We start from the raw sequence: 18597 nt of genomic DNA, 5'->3' as shown, positions 1-18597 counted from the left end.
AAACTGTACCACGGCCATTCCTCTGCCCATCCTTCTTCTAACCACCCCAAAACATTTAACGTGATCCTTCCCTGCCCCAGGCACCAAGCCAGGTGTTGGGGATATGAAGATATAAGAGAGAGGCCCTGTTTTCAAGGAGTTTGCAGTGATCTGGGGGAAACAAGAAATCAGTGGACTCTCTGGTGAGTTGCACGCAGTGCCAGCAGTTCTTAAAAAGTGGGGTTTAACAGAAGAATGATTTCATCTGCCTTGCTTAGTAACACCTCAAATAGTACAACCCTCGATGGTTTAGAAAGCACTTTCTCATGCAGTAGCTCATTTGACTGTTATGATCCTGTGAAAGAGGCAGGAATTATCGTGCCTGTTTGATGGATGAGGGAAACAGGGTCTGCAAAGTTAAACAGCTCATCTGAGGTCACTTGGTGAGTTAGAGGCAGAGTCAGGGATGAACCTGGGTTTCCAGATTCCCAGTTCAGTGTTCTTTTGACCATACCTGCTCGATCTTATTGTTAACACAATACTGGTGTAACACATTCAGTTGGAAGCTATTACATTATGGGGATTTAAATATGGAAAGTAAAAAATTGTAAAGGTGTCCTACATTTAAAGACATCAGTTTTGGAAACAAAAGAACTTTGATTTTTCATATTTCCAAAACCACTGACAAAGATGAGACAGTCCTTGTGGGAGGGGCAGAGGCAACTAGCTCAACAGGCCCAAAGGAACTGAGCTTATTAACTCCAGAAAAGGGAAAGCTTGATGGAAGTGACAACAGCCCTTCTGGCTTCACATATATAAAGGGTGGCAAATGAATGGGAAATTAAGACGATGCTGTGGGGCTCCAAGAGAAAGCAACAGGATCAATGGGTAAAAGTTACCAGGAGCCAGATTTTGGCTCAGCACAAGGAAAAATTTTCTAGACACTGGAGCTGACCAGGAAATGGAACGTGGACTCTAGGGAGGATGAAGCGGGGACTGGGGCAATCATTTGTATGAGATTTTGTAGATGAACCCTGTGTAGGACAGGGGGCCAGATCCAATGATCTCTATGGTGCCTTTGATGAGTTTTTGTGACTCTTGGCTGCAGTGGCTTCTTGCATCCTTGAAATATGTCAGGACTTACAGCTAACGGCCACATTGATAGTGGTAGCTGACCTGAGCACCTTGCACAGTTTCTGATTAAGAACAGGAACCCAGAGAAGGCAGGCTGCCTTTCCTTTATTTTCTATTGTTACCTTAAGAGTGGTCCCTAGGGCCTTGCCTCCACCCTCCTCCTCTAAGTAGGAGAGGGTGGGAATGCTTTTCAAGTGGCTGTTTCATATTGAAGATGATCCCCTGGGCCACTTCTGCACCTCAAAGGAGAGTGTGCATGTCCTTTACTTTCAGATATTCAATCCATCAACACTTTCATATTGGGGCTACTTCAGTCAACGGAACAAAATCAGGTGATCAATAAGTAACCACTGTGTGCTTGCTACGTGACTGAGCAGTCTGGTTATGGATGAGACAGCCTAGTTGTACATGTGACATACACACATGAAACAAAAACAGCTACTAAAGATTAATGAGGAGTTAAACTGGGAGTGGCTAAGAGCATCCCTGGGCTCTAGAATCCAACAAGCCTGGGGATGGATGGGAGCGCCGCTGCTCACCACCTGCATGCCCTTAGGCTGGGTACAGATTATTTTGCCTCACTGAACCTTCGTTTGCTCGTTTTTTAAAATGGGAATAACCTTATTTCATAGGGCTTTGTGGACTAAGCTGGACACTGGGTAATATGCATAGCACAGAGCACACGGTAGTTGTTCAATAAATAATCACTACTATTACTATTAAGAATAATAACAATATAATAAATCCTTAACTATAGGCTACAGCTTTTTTAGTAACTCAGAACAGCACTGATAAAGCTTAAATATAAAGAAAAGACTTCACAGAGACAGGCAGAATGACATTTAGACAATGAAGTCAGATAGATCTGCGTCCAAATCCCATTTCTGCCATTTCACAGCTGTGGGACATTGAGAAAATTCACTACTCAGCCTCAGTTTCCTCATATGTAAAGTAAGGACAGTAATAGTACCTGTTATAGTACCTATGAGAACTAAATAAGATAACAGTCAGCACACACAGTGAGTACTCAGCAAATGTTATAATCATTATGGAAAACGTAAGATATCTGAGTTAGACACGAGAGGGATATGTTCATTTATACCTCACTCCCTACCCCAAAACTATATCTGTTTGATTTTTTACTACTAAAAAAAAGGTTTGAATGAAACACAAAGTCCCCTACTAATTTTATACAGGATATTATAATTAATTCATCTTTAAATAAAAAGTTCTTATATCAAAAATCATGTATTTTTCAAAAAAGTAACACTAATTTTTTCCATCAGGTGTGATATTAAAACCACATATTACTGAGGTAAATAAATATAAGTTGAATTTTCTCGAAGATCTGCCATCCAATGTCTTGTTTTTACTGCATCAACACATTGGGGGAAATTCTGACCTCTGGCACATAAGAGTTATATGCTGTATAATTGTTTAGTGCATTCTGTGCTTGTACTTTCCAAAAAGATAAAATTTTAAGCTGGCGTTATTAAATTAGAAAACTCGATACATTTTTACAACTAGTCAGGAGCCTTTCAAAATGAAAATAACCATTGTAATGGGCCATGGGTCTTTATCATCCAACTGCAAAGGGATCAAGGTGCATCCAATTCATTAGTAGAGGTCTGGCTACATAATGCATGCAAACTGAAGCAATAACTGCTATAGAAATGCAGTCGTTCCAACACATATCGCTGTAGAACTGGAACTTCATGCATTATAACCATGGGACTAACGCAGGTTTTGTGGGTTTTAGTACTAAAGCTTTAAATGGGTGAATTTTAGAACTCTACCAACAATGACATTCATACAAAAATTGGGTGATATTATGTATAACTTTATATTGAAATAAGTGCTTTAAACTTGCACAGATGGTTTTGTTTTCATTATAACTTAATTTTCAAAGCCTCCAACTTACATCATTTTGCCACTGTAATCTCTACGTAATGAAATTATAGTATTGTTAAGCAATTACCACTGTGATGTCAAGCAATGGGAAATGTTTTGAAAGGTAATTATTGTGCATGAGCATGGGGTAATTTTCAATTATATTCTTGGATAGTGAAGAGTTCGTTTTTCTCCCAAATGCTAAATTGCTCTATTTAAAGACTGGCTACAGAAACTCTAAAAGGACAAATTAACAAATAAAACCATTCTCTGCTACCAGACTAAGAACAGCGGGACAGGGGTCCAAATTACATTTTTACTCTTCTGCACATAATAAAGCCATTTCTGGTGAAATAAAATTGCCTTTCAGATAATAATCTGTTTACAAACTTTCAGCTTCATCCACTTTGAAACTGGTTAACGGCAATAACAGAAGAAAACCCAACGGAGTCAGACCAAACACAGCAATATTACCTGCCCTCCCCTTGGTTAGATCAGTGTGAGCAGATAATTCCTCCAGTTCACCTTTTGAGTCAATTAATATAAATGCTTAATTATCTATATTTAACGCATTTTAACTGTAGATAATAGAAAACCGATATGCACAAGCTCAGTCTTCAAGCTTGAAAATAAATGATGTGGCACCAGTTTATCAGATTTAAAGTCTCTGAATCAAGACACTGTACTTGATTTTCGATTTTCTGACGCTGCCATCTGGAGTTTTGTCTTTTTTTTACAAGTGAATGCATTTTCTCTCTTATAGATCTTGAAAACTGATGGACTGTATCTTTATGCGCATACTAATACACTATTGTTCAAACAATTCAGTGGTGACGGATCACCACTGGGAACAGTCAGCCTTCAGGTCAATAAAGATGACATTTTAGATAAGATTCTGCTGAGCACCAGGTGCTTGCAAACTCTTCCACCAACTTATATCACAGTAGGGCAAAATTAACTTGCACTAAAACTGGAGAACGTGAACTGTTGAGATTTGTTTCTCAGCAAATATGTGCCCTCAAATGGAAGAAAGATAAATGACCAATAATGGAATAAAAAGGATGAAAACATACTTTCTTCTATTAGAAAGCTATATTGTTTTTTGGAAGGCAAATGATATACCAAGATTATAGTTCAGGTTTCATTTGGGAAATAAGTACATCACTCCTTTTGTAAAATCTCGTGGCTATATTTTACTTGGAAAATGCCACTTAAAACAACACATTGAAGAATTTGGATGATTAGTTAGGAATTCTTGCAATTTCATTCTTTCCAGCTAGTCTGTACTTACAAATGTGATTCAAATGTGCGCTTGTATATCAAATCATCACGTTGTACACCTTAAATTAACATAATGTTATATGTCAATTATATTGCAGCAAAGCTGGGGAATACCTCACAAGACATATATGTGCACTTGTAAATATGTGAATTACCACTCTGAGTGCTTTTTGTTGCACATGAAGGAAGGTCCCTAGTCAGACTATTGAGCTCTGAAGCCTACAAAGCCTATAGGATCTCCAGGGCCTGATTTCAGGCAAGGTGGCAACGCTGCAGCCAGGGGGAAATGTATCCCAATTCCAGCAATGGAATCTAGGACCACATCTGGGCCAAGGCCCCTCTGTTGTACATTTGGGGAATAAGTAGGTGGGGGGTGGTTCTGGAATAGGAGAGAGCCTCAGACACCCATCAGTGTGTTTACTTCTCTACTAGAGGGTTCACTTCCAGTATGACTGAAAAGAAGGCATTTCTTTATATAGTGAGAGGGCTGACTGCCCCCCTCTTAATCACTTCTTCTATGCAGAGGAGACACCCCCCAGACCCTGAAAGCTGCATAAGAAAATACTTCCTTGCCCCAAGGTTAATCAGAGACCAAAAGGCAACTACTTGCCTCACAGGGGAAGGGGAAGGAATCTGGATTCAAGAATGTCATACAGGTATAACTTGTTTTTTTGCACTTCGATTTATTGTGCTTTTTACAAATCGAAGGTTTGTGGCAACCCTGCGTTGAGCAAGTCCAACGGCACCATTTTTCCAACAGCTTTTGCTCACTTTGTGTCTCTGTCACATTTTGGTAATTCTCAAAATATTTCAAAGTTTTGCATTATTATTATATTTGTTATGATGATCTTTGATCATTGATGTTACTACGACAACCTGCTGAAGGCTCAGATGATGCTTTTTTTTTTTTTGCGGTACGCGGGCCTCTCACTGCTGTGGTCTCTCCCGTTGTGGAGCACAGGCTCCGGACACGCAGGCTTAGCGGCCATGGCTCATGGGTCCAGCCGCTCCGCGGCATGTGGGATCTTCCCGGACTGGGGCACGAACCCGTGTCCCCTGCATCAGCAGGCGGACTCTCAACCACTGCGCCACCAGGGAAGCCCTCAGATGATGCATTTTTTAGCAATAAAGTATTTTTAAATTAAGGTATGCACTTTTAAAAGATGTAACGCTATTGGACACTTCATAGACAACAGTGTAATGTAAATACAACTTTTATATGCCCTGGGAAACCAGACTCATTTTATTGCGGTGGTCTGGAACAGAATGTGCAATATCACAAAGGTATGCCTGAAAATGCTAACAAATCATTTCACAAGCTGAGAGTTGAGGCGGGGGCTCTATGGGTCTAAGGAGAATTCTAAGGAGAGTACTATTTTATCCAGAAAGGCTCAAGAAAGAAAACTACCTAAATTAAAAACACTGCACTGGACACTTCAGCTGTGTAGTTCTTATTGACCTAAATGGGAATTCCGTGGTTCTATCAGTGTGGGGCTTAAGGGTGCGGACAGTCCAGTGCGACAGGCCTCGGTCAGTGTTCTGCTCCACAATCAGTGGGGCTGTGACCCAGGCTGTGACCCTAACCTCACCCGTACAGTGGCGACACAGCACAGCCCTATGCCAGTAAGTGTTAGGAGAAGTCACGGAGAGGTAACGCACAGGAAAACTCGACACAGCGCTGGGCACACAGCATGTGCTTTATTAATGCTGGCTTCTATTATTACTTTGATCGTCAATATTGCGTTTTTAGGGAACGTTCTCCTTTGCATTTTGAATAAATCTTCAAGATACAGGGAAGATCCAAAAAGTAGACCAAATCATCCTCCTGTTTCCCATGGGCAGAAGATTCACTCATTCTACTCATCAAATATTTATGCAGCGTTTACAATGTCCTAGGCTCCATGTTAAGCACTGTGGGTACCACGGTTGTTTGATGAAGCACAATGTCTGGTGCGATAACTAATAAAACAGATTTTGGAAGACTGCTTTTAGACTCAGGGTATTAGGTAAATGTCAAATAATTGCACGGCGGGAAACAGGACTATGAAAGGATTCCTCTGTTGGACCCAGGACAGGCGGCCAGATTCCCCTCTCTCTGGTTAGCTGTGAGGCGTCATGAGATTTCCATAAATTCTTGAATAGTAATTTGGATATTACACCTATAAAATAAGCATCCGCTGCCTATTTATGTCTCGTGGGAGATTAATTAATGTTCATAAAGGAATATCTTCTGTGGCTTTGCTGTACAAAAGGTATGAGAATGTTATTTTTATGAGACTCTGGCAACTCCAAAAGCCCTTCTGAGTGTGTTTCTCACTCAAAATCCATGCAACCTGCAAAAAAAGGTTTACAGGCCTGAAGAGAGAGGCATTATTATTCCATTTTGGAGCTGGTAAGCATGAATAATTTAAGGGTCATAGCTGTAAAGGAACAAATGTCAAAAACAAATTGACAACTATTCTTCGAGCGAAGTCTGGTTCATTTTCAAAAGGTCAATTTGGTAGTTTTCTTGAGTAAGTTCTGAAAGCTTAACGTCCCATTTTTACATTTCACACGGTCTCCAGAAAAACACATTTTCCGTAGGTGTTAAGGGTACCCGTGCCCATGGTAATTGATATTTGGCAAATGTATCATGGCCCAGCTGAGAGCTGCCTGTTTCTCCATTCAGTCAAATGGTGCGGAGTACAGTGCTGTTCCTGCTGGCTGCTTGGCTCTGCTGGGAGCTGGGCTGTTCATTTCAGATGGAATTCACACACTTGAGACATTCTGGCCTAGTAGAAACTGGTGCTGTGACACAAATTTGTACTGAATAAAGAAGGGACTCTAGGGCCAGGTATAATGCATGCATTTACTTTTGTATGGGCTGGGGCAAGTTTTCTAGAGTTACGTATTGGTTAGGCCATCTTTCCCTGCTGTGAGAAAGCAGTTATGCCTCTAGCTGCATGGATACATCTCGGCCTCTCCATCTCTGATGGAGATGTGGCGGTTCATCGTACCACTTCCTTGCTCTAAGTACCAGTGTCCATGTGTAAAATGGGGATAATAATAGTACCTATGTCTATTCTGAGAATACCTATGTAGGCTATTCTGAGAATTAAAGTGCACATGTAGGCCTGGGTCACTGGAAGATGAAATAAACATTAGCTATTATTATGTTTATCCTAGAAGTCTGAAGATGGAAGAGCCTCTTTCCCTGTGAACGAGACTTCAAAACCACCTTCACATCCCAGTGCAATGGTTCTGCAGAAAGGCACTGATGCGGAGGAAGACTGGATCCAAATCGTAACTCTGATTGAGCATTTGACCTTGGGCAAGGTCAAATTGAGGGTGATGAATTACATTAGTGTTTTTAACTGGTTCATTAGGGCCCCACAGCAGGGTTCTGAGACCATAACTCCCACTCCACCCAGAGCAGTTCTGCTTTTAACTCCTTTACTTATTGGGATTCCATATGAGATTTCACTTGACAGAAAAGTTTTCATTGCTTATAAGTAAAGTTTAAGAGCCACCGCATAAGGTGACCTATAAATGTTTTAATTGCTAAAATGTGTGGGTCTAAGTTCAATACTCTCACTGTTGAATTTTACAAATATGCCTAATATACCAAAAAATTGGACTTGGGGGAAAAACTGAAAGTCAGATTTCAATGAATTACCCTGTATTTTTCCTTCCAAGGTTGTTATAAGAAATGACCAGTTGAATAACATTTCTCTCCCTCTTTTTCCTCCCTTTCTCCCTTCCTGTCTTCCTTCTAATGAGAATCCAGCGTATCTAATATATGCCAGAAATTTCAGGGTACTAGGGATCTAGGAGTGAGCAAACTGACAGTCTCTGCTTTTAAAAACTCTTAGGCTACCTAGGAAAAAAGGCAATAGACAAGTAAACGAATCATGAGTTACGAACTGTGAAAAGGCTGTGACGAAAAGGCACTAGGTGAGGTGAGAGAGCCTGACCTACTCAGATAAGGTCGTCTCGAGAGGCCTTGGAGAAGGTGGGCACAGCGACCACCCAGGCTGGGCAGTCCCGCACTCTAGTCACCTTGCCCTTCATTCAGCCCCTCACTCCCTTGGCCTTGCCCTAGATCTGGTCAACACGGGCAACTACACCCCTCAGCCACTCAACCCCTGGAGGGAGTGTGGCCACCAGTCATTTGTGACAAGGCTGGGGGTTGGGGGAGGCAGGTCCAGGCCTGAAACAGGTGACCAGAGGTCTGCTTTTCTTTTTTCTGAAAGGACTTAGCTACTTAGCCCTTGAGATGTTTTGTTTTCCTGTCGATTGGAACTCTCAACAGAAAAGTAATTTTTCAATTCCTGGTTTATATATTGTATTTTTTTATTAGGTAATTTATTTACTTGGTTCAAAGCCAAAAAAATTAAAAAATAAAAACAGTGGTTGGGCTCTGGGGCCAGGCTGCTTGGGTTTAAATCCCAGCTCTGCCAATGACTAACTTTACGCAAATTATTCAAGACCTTGCTGCCTCAGTTTCTTCAGCTGTAAAAAATAACAACTGCATATACAAAATTAGTATCTTCCTCATGGTACTGCTGGGAGGACTAAATTTCTTTTTTACATTCTCTTTTTTTAAAAAATTTAAGTATAATGATTTACAATGTTGTGTTAGTTTCTGGTGTACCGCAAAGTGATTCAGTTATGTGTATGTGTATATATATATTCTTTTTCATATTCCTTTCCATTATAGTTTATTACAAGATAGTGAATACAGTTCCCTGTGCTGTACAGTAGGACCTTGTTGTTTATCTATTTTATATATAGTAGTGTGTATCTGCAAATCCCAAACTCCTAATTTATCCCTCCCCCCAACCTTCCCCTTAAGTAGCCATAAATTTGTTTTCTATGTCTGTGAGTCTGTTTCTGTTTTGTATAAAAGTTCATTTCTATCATATTTTAGATTCCACATATAAGTGATATCATGATACTTGTATTTCTCTGTCTGACTTACTTGTGAGGACTAAATGTAACCACTGAGCACAGTGTCTGGCATATGTTAGGTGCTGAGTTAATGGTATTGTGCAACAGAAACTCAGGAAGAGTCCCAGACTACCCACAACTGTGCCTCCCTTCTCCTTCTGATGGTATACACTGGATGCTTGAGCCTATTATTTTTCTTTGTCAAACACTTTATAAGAACAGATGGAAACACTAGCTCAGTATATTGGTAACTGTATGCTACGTTGTCTAAAACTAAGCCAATGACATGTAAAGATTAAGCAAATAGGAAACACTACTTTTTGATGGTTTTGGTTTACATTAACTACAAACTATCCAAGTTTATCAGAAGAGGGAAAGGGATACCAGATGGAAATCTAGGGTGACAGGGAGAAGGGGTGCCAGAGCTGGTTAACATTGGCCAGAACATTTCTACAGTTCTTGGAATTTAATTTGTTAATTTGTCCTCCATGCAAGTTCTGTTTACCTTCAACATAATTGAGCCCCTGCTGCCAAAACATCACTTTGCAATGGCAACTTTAAGACATCCTTTCAGCCACTCATCACCACTATAGATCTTGGGTGCCTTTGTTTAAAGACCACACTCTCCTGCGGCTTATTTAGGATACTTAAAATATTACTTGTTCCCTCACAGCAAGGTCTCCTCCTGACACGCAAGATTCTGTTTTTCTATTATGAGCAATTATAAATGTACACCCCTAAAAAGTCTCAATTTGAGGGGCATCATCTATTTCAGATAGTAAATCACAGCGACATCTCCATCCCTTGGGCAACCAAAATGCACAACTCAGATATATGAGCTCTCACTCAGAACTCTCCATACCTGAAGAAAAATGGGATGCTCCTCTTTCTCCCTGGGGCAATTAGGGAAAAAAAACCCTGGCGCCTTTGTTGGAGTAATTTATACTGGTTTCAGTTCCTTTTTTTTTTCTTTTGCGGTATGCGGGCCTCTCACTGTTGTGGCCTCTCCCGTTGCGGAGCACAGGCTCCGGACGCGCAGGCTCAGCGGCCATGGCTCACGGGCCAAGCCGCTCCGTGGCATGTGGGATCCTCCTGGACCGGGGCACGAACCCGTGTCCCCTGCATCGGCAGGCGGACTCTCAACCATGCGCAACCAGGGAAGCCGCCCCCCCCCTTTTTAAACCGTAGATATAGAGCTTCCATCTTTATACTCCAACTTGTAAAGCTATCTCAGGGAGTCCCGCTCTGAGGTTGTCTGTCACTCCAGCTATGCATTTTAGAGTTCCCCTCACCCTTCCCATCTCAACCCCTCTGTGTCTGACGAAGATTCTTTTATGTCCCTCCTCTACACACTCCTGACAGTTACGTTCCCTGCTCACAGTCAGAAACTAAATGGTCATCTTTGTGGCTCTCGTCAACAAAGAGAACCCCAGGCAAATTTTCATCCCTGCTTCCTTCTAATTTTTCTATTACTAATACTACCCATCAAAGCTCTGTGACAGCCTTTGCTTTAATGAAACGGCTGTACCTCTGTATTAACGAAAACATGGATCTCTGTGATGCTGGAGTATTGGGTCTGCTTTATAATAATACTAACAACTGGTATTTGGTAGGCGCTATCCCAAGTATTTCATATACAGTATACCTCACTGAATCTTCATGAAAAACTTGCAGGTGGGCACCATCTATTATTAGTCTTATTTTACAAAACTGAAATTCATAAAAGTCACACAGCAGGAATTGCTAGAGTTGGAATTCAGATGAAGGTCAATTTGACACCAAAGCCATACTCCTACGCCTTGAACTATATTTTGCCCATGGATTAACCTTCAGGAGAACAAGGACAATTTCTCTTTTAAATTCCTTTTAGTTGCAAAGCACCTACAATCCTATAAAATGAGGCACAGATTACCTCATTTTGGCTGTGTGAGCCTAAGTGATCAGCATTTTAAAAAAAAGTGGCATCTCAAAGTGACTGATTTTCTCTATATATAGTTAATTATTTTTATTTTTTATGCTTGGTGTTTTTCATATTCCCACCTTGAGCACTCAAGTTTCCGGAAGAATCCTGATGCTGCTCTGCTGGCTGTTGACTGGGAGGAACAATCGGTGGGCTCAGCATATTTAACCAGTCCCTAAAAAGAAAAGAAGAAAATAAATGAACCACATGTTTGTAATTCCATATAGAGATTTTACCTTTCTCTTGGATTTTTAACTCCCTGGGGCTTCCACAAAAAACCATTTTTCCCTTCTTCATATTTCAGAGAATAAGATGTCCAGAAATTAATATTCAGTTTTATAAATCTGTAAATACATAGTTGATTACTTAACTAACTAGCTGTTCAATAAATACACCAACTAAATGATGATGACTGTTCCTCTCAAAAGTTTATTACTGTTGATCGTCAACTATAGCACAGCTCCTCTCACCTAAGAAAATTATTTCAACAACTAAGAAGAAATGCAGCAGAGACAAAGCTCCTTAGGACCTCTGGATAAGAAAGCCTGACAAAGTTACATGTCATGGATGACAAGAGTCCATTTGGTGATTCAAAAGAGAAGTTAGTCTTGGAGCTGTCATGGACCAGCCATGATGGTGGGAGCTGGTATGCATTCACTTGGGGCTTTAGGGCAGGGGAGGACAAAAGAAGGAAGAGTGAGGGCCTTTGGGCCCTTGAGTGGCTCAATACTTCAGTTCTCCCAGTATGAATGGGGGCAAAGCCACTTCAGAAAGCACCTCCTACATTCCCCGTCCCTCTGCCTCCAACTTCCAAGCTCATTCCCAGTCTCTTTACTTTCCTTCTTTCCATTCTTTTCCTGTCTCTCTGCTCCCTCTAGCAGATACCTGGGTGGGTGTGCTATAAGTCAGTGACATCCTGAAGGCATGAGTCACTGTGTGTTCTACTTCAACCCTTTCTCATCTGTAAACTTGCTATTGAGCTTCTTCACGGGAACAGAGCAGGAAGGGGAATGTGAAGGATTTTCCAAAGCGAATTATATTTCTTGCATTGATATAAGCAGGCTGTGTCATTGACCTTATTCTTCTCAACAGGAACATGTCCTCATGACCAAAAAATTTCTCTCTAAATTTCTGCATTTCCTGCTGTCTTTATCTACAATGGGAGACAGTCCCGACCAGTAACTAAGAGCACTGGCTCCCCAGGCCAATCCTGGCACCATGTTTCTGAAATGTGAGAACTTAGCCAAGTCACTTATAACATCACTAAGCCTTATGTATAAAAAGGAGATAATAATAGTTACTCCAGAGTTTTGTCGTTAAGATGAAATGAAAAAAATGGATGAAAAACGTTTGGTATGGATCTGGGTACAGAGCTGCTGTCAAAAAATTTCAGCTATGACCACTATCATCTTCATTATCAGTGAAGATCATAGTATGGCTGTATCCACAATGATAAACCAAGGTAGGAAGTGGATTCTGCTGGAATTAAACCAGCCAAGGATTGTAGAATGATTTCAAGTCTATACAATAGAAGTTTTCTTTGCAAGCCATTTACTCTTCTTGTATAAAAAGGATCTTAATGTAAAAATTATCCAATTCCTATTTGTATTATTTTAAGATACTTTCACTCACTGCTCACCTTAGCTATCACTAGATTATGGCTTGTAAAATAAGCAAGGTGAACTTGCTGTGTAATTGAATTTCATAATAACACATTAAGGACATCAGAAAGGATTTGTCACAGACTTCCAAGCTAATGGGGCATTTTCTGATAAGCACCTTTTACTTAGTCCATTTAATTATAGCAGACCAAAAAATTCCTACATTATAGAAAATTACAAGGTCACATACAAATTACTAGCCCAGTGGCTTCATTACTCGGCAAGAGAGATGGAGAGCAAAGATGAACAGGAGAAAAATAATGTTATCATATGATGACACCCCAGCGACAAATTAGAAACTCCAAACGATGGCAGTAGTAGCATCTACCGTGGTCCATGGACATGCAGGAAAAAGCAGATGTTATAAAAGGCAAGACATTACTTCTTAGGCCAATGATTTGGTTAATGTTTTTCTTGTCAGCAGTAGCTATGGAAAGTACAGAGTTTTTCTTTTTGTGATTTTTGTTTGTTTTAAAGTAATTTCAGATTTATAGAAAAGTTTCAAGAGTACAAAGAACTCCTATATATCCTTCACCTAGATTCTCCAATTTAAACATTTTATCACATTTGCTATCTACCTATCTATCTATCATCTATCTATCATCATCTCTCTATCAAGGGTTGGTAAACTATGGCCATGGGCCAAGTCTGGCCCACTGCCTGTTTTTGTAAGGCCTGCAAACCAAAAATAGTTTTTATATATTTTAACGGTTGAAAACAATTAAAATAGCAATGTTTCATGACACATGAAAGTTATATATAATTCACATTTCAGTGTCCATAAATAAAGTTTTATTGGAATACAGCCACGTTCACCTTTTTACATATTGTCTATGACAGCTTTTGTGCTATGATGACAGAGTTAAATATTTGTGATCTGGCCTTTTACAGAAATGTTTGTCGGCCCCTGGTCTATAACCATGAGGTCACATTGCTTCCTCTAATACTAATATAATACCACAGAGTCATTTTCATCTTTCCTTTTTCCTTTCTGACACTGAGGAACCTGGCTCCCATTAGCCTCAGTATATTTACTTACTTTCTGAAGTACAGAACACGCCAAAAGTGGTGTCAAACAAAGCAAAACAACCAATAAAACACCCCAAACCTACTCTCTAGGATTCTCTGTTTATGGTTCTTTTTTTCATTAGTTAAAATACCATGTTCAAAATTTACTTAGGCTAGTTTTCCTACCTCTTCAGTGAGGTTATATTCTTAATTTGAAATATAGTTAGCATCATTTGCTTCTGTTTGCATTAAGTTTTTCTCCCCATTCTTGATTTTTATTACTTTTGTAGTTTTGAGTAGGTAAAATATTAACAGTTCAAAAGGCAAACTTTTACAGAAAAGCATATTCAGTAAGAGTTAGATTTCCTTCATCCCTTCCAGTCTGTTTCCACCCCCTCATCATTTCAACACCATCCCCACCCACTCCTCCAGAGGTAATTAATTGCATTAGTTCTTGTGTCTCTGTTTCTTTTTGCAAAAATTCAACAGATACACGTCTGTTTTTTTCATTCCTCATCTTTCTAATGTAAAAGGTAGCACACTATAATTACTCTTTTGCACTTTCGTTTTTTCAACTTAAAATATATCCAGGAAATCACTCATACCAGTTCATAGAGAGCTTCCTTATTCTATTTTTTTTTTTTTTACAGCTTCATAGTACTCCGCAGTGTGGCATACATTTATTTCACCACTGTCCTATGTTCGGGCAAGTTTTAAATATTTTGTGATTATTGCAATTAATGCTACAATGAATAACTTTGGGCATATCTATTTTTGTATATGTGGAGATATACCTTCAAGATAAATTCTTGGAAGTGGGATTCCTGGAATAAAAGGTAAATGCACACTTGGTTTTGTTAGATACTGACAAATTGTTTTCACAAGGGTTGTACCCATCAGCATTCCCACCAGCAATGTCTGAGAGTGCTGGTTTTTCTACAGACATGTCACAGTATTATGCTGTCAAGTTTTTAATGCTTTCCAATCCAAGAGATAATAACTGATAACTTAAAGTAGTTTTGATTTCCATTTATTTGCATTTCTTCTCATCATGAACATTATGAGTAGAGTTGACTCTTCATATGTTTAAGGCTATTTAATATATATGTGTATATATGTGTATGCATGTGTGTATTTTATATCTATATCTTTTTTTTCCTGTCTGTTCATGTCTTTTTTTTGTTTTTTTGTTTTTTTTTGCATTACGTGGGCCTCTCACTGTTGTGGCCTCTCCCGTTGCGGAGCACAGGCTCCGGACGCGCAGGCTCAGCGGCCATGGCTCACGGGCCCAGCCGCTCCGCGGCATGTGGGATCTTCCCAGACCGGGGCACGAACCTATGTCTCCTGCATCGGCAGGCGGACTCTCAACCACTGCGCCACCAGGGAAGCCCTGTTCATGTCTTTTGCTCTTCTTCCATCGGGTCTTTTTTTTTTTGTCTCTTTTCCTCATTTTGTCATCTGTGTTTATTTATCTATTTACTTATCTATTTATTTATCTATTTATTTATCTATTTACTTTTGGGTCTTTGTTGCTGTGTGCAGGCTTTTCTCCAGTTGCGGCGAGTGGGGGCTACTCTTCGCTGTGTTGTGCAGGCTTCTTATTGCGGTGGCTTTTCTTCTTGCTGAGCACAGGCTCTAGGTGTGCGGGCTTCAGCAGTTGTGGCACGTAGGCTCAGTAGTTGTGGCTTGCAGGCTCTAGAGTACAGGCTCAGTAGTTGTGGCAAACGGGCTTAGCTGCTCTGTGACACGTGGGATCTTCCCGGACCAGGGATCGAACCCGTGTCCCCTGCATTGGCAGGTGGATTCTTAACCGCTGCGCCACTGGGGAAGTCCCTGCCTCTGTATTTCAAATCAGAGTTAGGAAGTTCCTCCCTACAACCAGGTTCTATAGAAATTCACCCTTTTTTTCTTCCAGTTACTTGCATGGTTTCATTTTTCACATTTAGATTTCTGATCCATTTGGAGTTTATTCTGGTATATGTTGTGAGTTTATTCTGGTGTAAGGTGCATCTAATTTTATCTTGTAAAAATGACTACAGATTCCATATATGTGTGTTAGCATACAGTATTTGTTTTTCTCTTTCTGACTTATTTCACTCTGTATGACAGACTCTAGGTCCATCCACCTCATTACAAATAACTCAATTTCGTTCTTTTTTATGGCTAATATTCCATTGTCTAAAAAACCGGTACTGATGAACCTAATGGCAGGGCAGGAATAAAGATGCAGATGTAGAGAACGGACTTGAGGACACGGGGCAGAGAAGGGGAAGCTGGGACGAAGTGAGAGAGGAGCATTGACATATATACACTACTAAATGTAAAATGGATGGCTAGTGGGAAGCTGCTGCATAGCACAGGGAGATAAGCTCGGTGCTTTGTGACGACCTAGAGGGGTGGGACAGGGAGGATGGGAGGGAGGCTCAAGAGGGAGGGGATATGGGGATATATGTATACATATAGCTGATTCACTTTGTTGTACATCAGAAACTAATACAACATTGTAAAGCAATTATACTCCAATAAAGATATAAAAAAATGACTGCAGAATTCTCTTGAAAAATGATGTTAAGATTCAGAAGATTTTATTTAATTAAGAAACTTTAATCAAAACAACTCATTTGTTTGGCTTTTTATTAAATAAGCATTAACAAAGTATATTTTGAAATAAAGGGTTTCCATGTTAACTGTAAAATATGGAAAATATTTGGCTAAACAAAGTCAACCAGTAGGTTTTCTTGCAAGACCTTTGAGAGCCTTTAACAGACTGTGAATCTCCTGAGAGGAGCGTAGAATATGTAGACTGCCCACCTTTTTGCATCTGGAACTGTTCCATCTTTTTGGGATCATGAGTCCACAGACCACACCATACCTTGAGACACTTCAGGTTATAACATTTTCCCACCCTGGTGACATTGTTTTTAAGTATTTTTAAAATTTATTTTATTTTTATTGAAATATATTTGATTTATAATATTGTGTTAGTTTCAGGTGTACAGCAGAGTGATTCAGTTATATATATAATATATATATTTTCAGATTGTTTTCCATTATAGGTTATTACAAGATACTGAATGTACAGTTCCCTGTGGTATACAGGAAGACCTTATTGTTTATTTTATGTATAGTAGGTTGTATACATATACTCCTAATTTATCCCTCTCCCCTTACCTCTCCCCTTTGGTAAGTTTGTTTTCTGTGTCTGTGAGTCTGTTTCTGTTTTGTATATAGATTTATTTGTATTATTTTTTAGATTCCACATATAAGTGATAACATATAACATTCCTCTTTCTCTTGTTTTGTTTTTATTTTACTTCATATATATTTAATAATTTCATTTTTTCAAGAGCGATCTGTTTTTTTTGTGACTTGTTAATAAGCCAGAAATGTGTAGTCTAGCACCTGTACCTTACATGTTTACATGTTTACATGTGATATTTAATGCTGAGCCATGTTTTGACCCCCATGCCTTCCCAGGCCGCAAACATCTAGGGATGGGGGATCAGGCTCATTCACACATGTCAAGCCCTAGCTCAGCTGTAAGCCACTTCCTTGGCCTGCTTCTCACCCCGGCTGCCTGTGCTCTGGAACCTGCTCTTGCTCTTCCTTCTCCCATTTGCATATTTGCCCTGTCGTTTGCACTTGTTGCTCTATTTTGTTTGGTTTCCTCAGCTCTGACTATAATGCTTTTCTCTCTACCTGTAATGAAAACCTCCAGCTCCTCTGGTGGAGAAGCATCCTGTTCAGTCAGGCTTGCTCTCCGAGCATGCTCAGGGGCTGCTTCCTCCTCCTTTCTCTCGTGGACCCAGGCAGGCCTCCCACCCCTGCCTCTCCTCTTGGAACTGAAGAGAAAGGACTTGCAGGCACACCTATACATGCTGAGCTCTGTCAGCAGAAGGTGTGTTTTATTTAAGAGTCAAGACAATGGGTTCACTTCAAATACCACATAAAAAATATAATGTAGATGAAAGATAAATACCATCTTGTGAATCCTCACAGTGGACAAATTCATCTAGCATTAAAATCCTGCCCCCCGCAAATACCATGCTCTTTCCATTCAACTTGCATGTTAGAGTTTTGAAGGGAGGCAGTGAGCTTTTAACTGAATCAGAGCTGACTCAGATATTTTTACAACTGAGGATAATGTTCTCACTTAAGATAGACTATGGTTTCAGTTCCTTCATTTAAAAACAAGATTTTGCTTACAAGAGAATTTTACACACATTTATTTCATTAACGTGCTTCCTATAAATACATCATATATGTACACACACATACACACATATATACAAATACATGCATGATATGAGAGCAACAGTTAGCTTGATCATCTGTCTACATATACAGTAATCATTTACTGAACTGCTGTGTGTCAGACCCTAGGGAATCAGAGAGCTCATCGTCAGATGGAAGAAGCATTCTAGCTAACAGAAAACGACATGGGCTGCTGTGGGCTGATCAGCTTATTTGTGTGTTCCCTAAAGGAATTCCCTTGTAAGGAAACTGCCTACAATCTTGTATGCATTTAAATATTTATTTGGGTGAGTATTTGAGAAATCTAAAACATGACAACAATTATTACATAGCTCTCATTTACAGCACTGAGCTACCTGCTATCATAAGGGCTGGGTTAGAGGAGCTAGCCCAGTGTGAAATACTTACACAGGAGATCTTCTATTAGGAATTTAGAAACTTGCAGCAATTTCTATACGATACTTATTGATATTTATCATTTGGTACCAGTGTAAATTTCTT

At 39.8% G+C, this 18597-nt stretch overlaps 1 protein-coding gene across 12 annotated transcripts in view; it reads right to left on the bottom strand.

Moving 5' to 3' along the window:
• Positions 1-18597, bottom strand: part of CFAP20DC (CFAP20 domain containing) — a 352715-nt gene that overhangs the window by 87489 nt on the left and 246629 nt on the right. For 11 of the 12 annotated variants that reach the window (XM_060308448.1, XM_060308451.1, XM_060308450.1 and 8 more), the window contains one exon: positions 11254-11348. In XM_060308448.1, coding sequence (XP_060164431.1) covers positions 11254-11348 — 95 coding nt within the window. Of the gene's footprint in view, positions 1-6772; positions 7056-11253; positions 11349-18597 lie in introns of those variants that run through there. The other variant, XM_060308460.2, reaches the window with a different exon arrangement.

The sequence above is a fragment of the Globicephala melas genome, chromosome 11 (assembly GCF_963455315.2).
Source record: "Globicephala melas chromosome 11, mGloMel1.2, whole genome shotgun sequence".
NCBI classification, from domain to species: Eukaryota; Metazoa; Chordata; class Mammalia; order Artiodactyla; family Delphinidae; genus Globicephala; species Globicephala melas.
The sequence above is the reverse complement of the archived record's forward strand: the minus strand, read 5'-3'. Positions and strand labels throughout refer to the sequence as shown.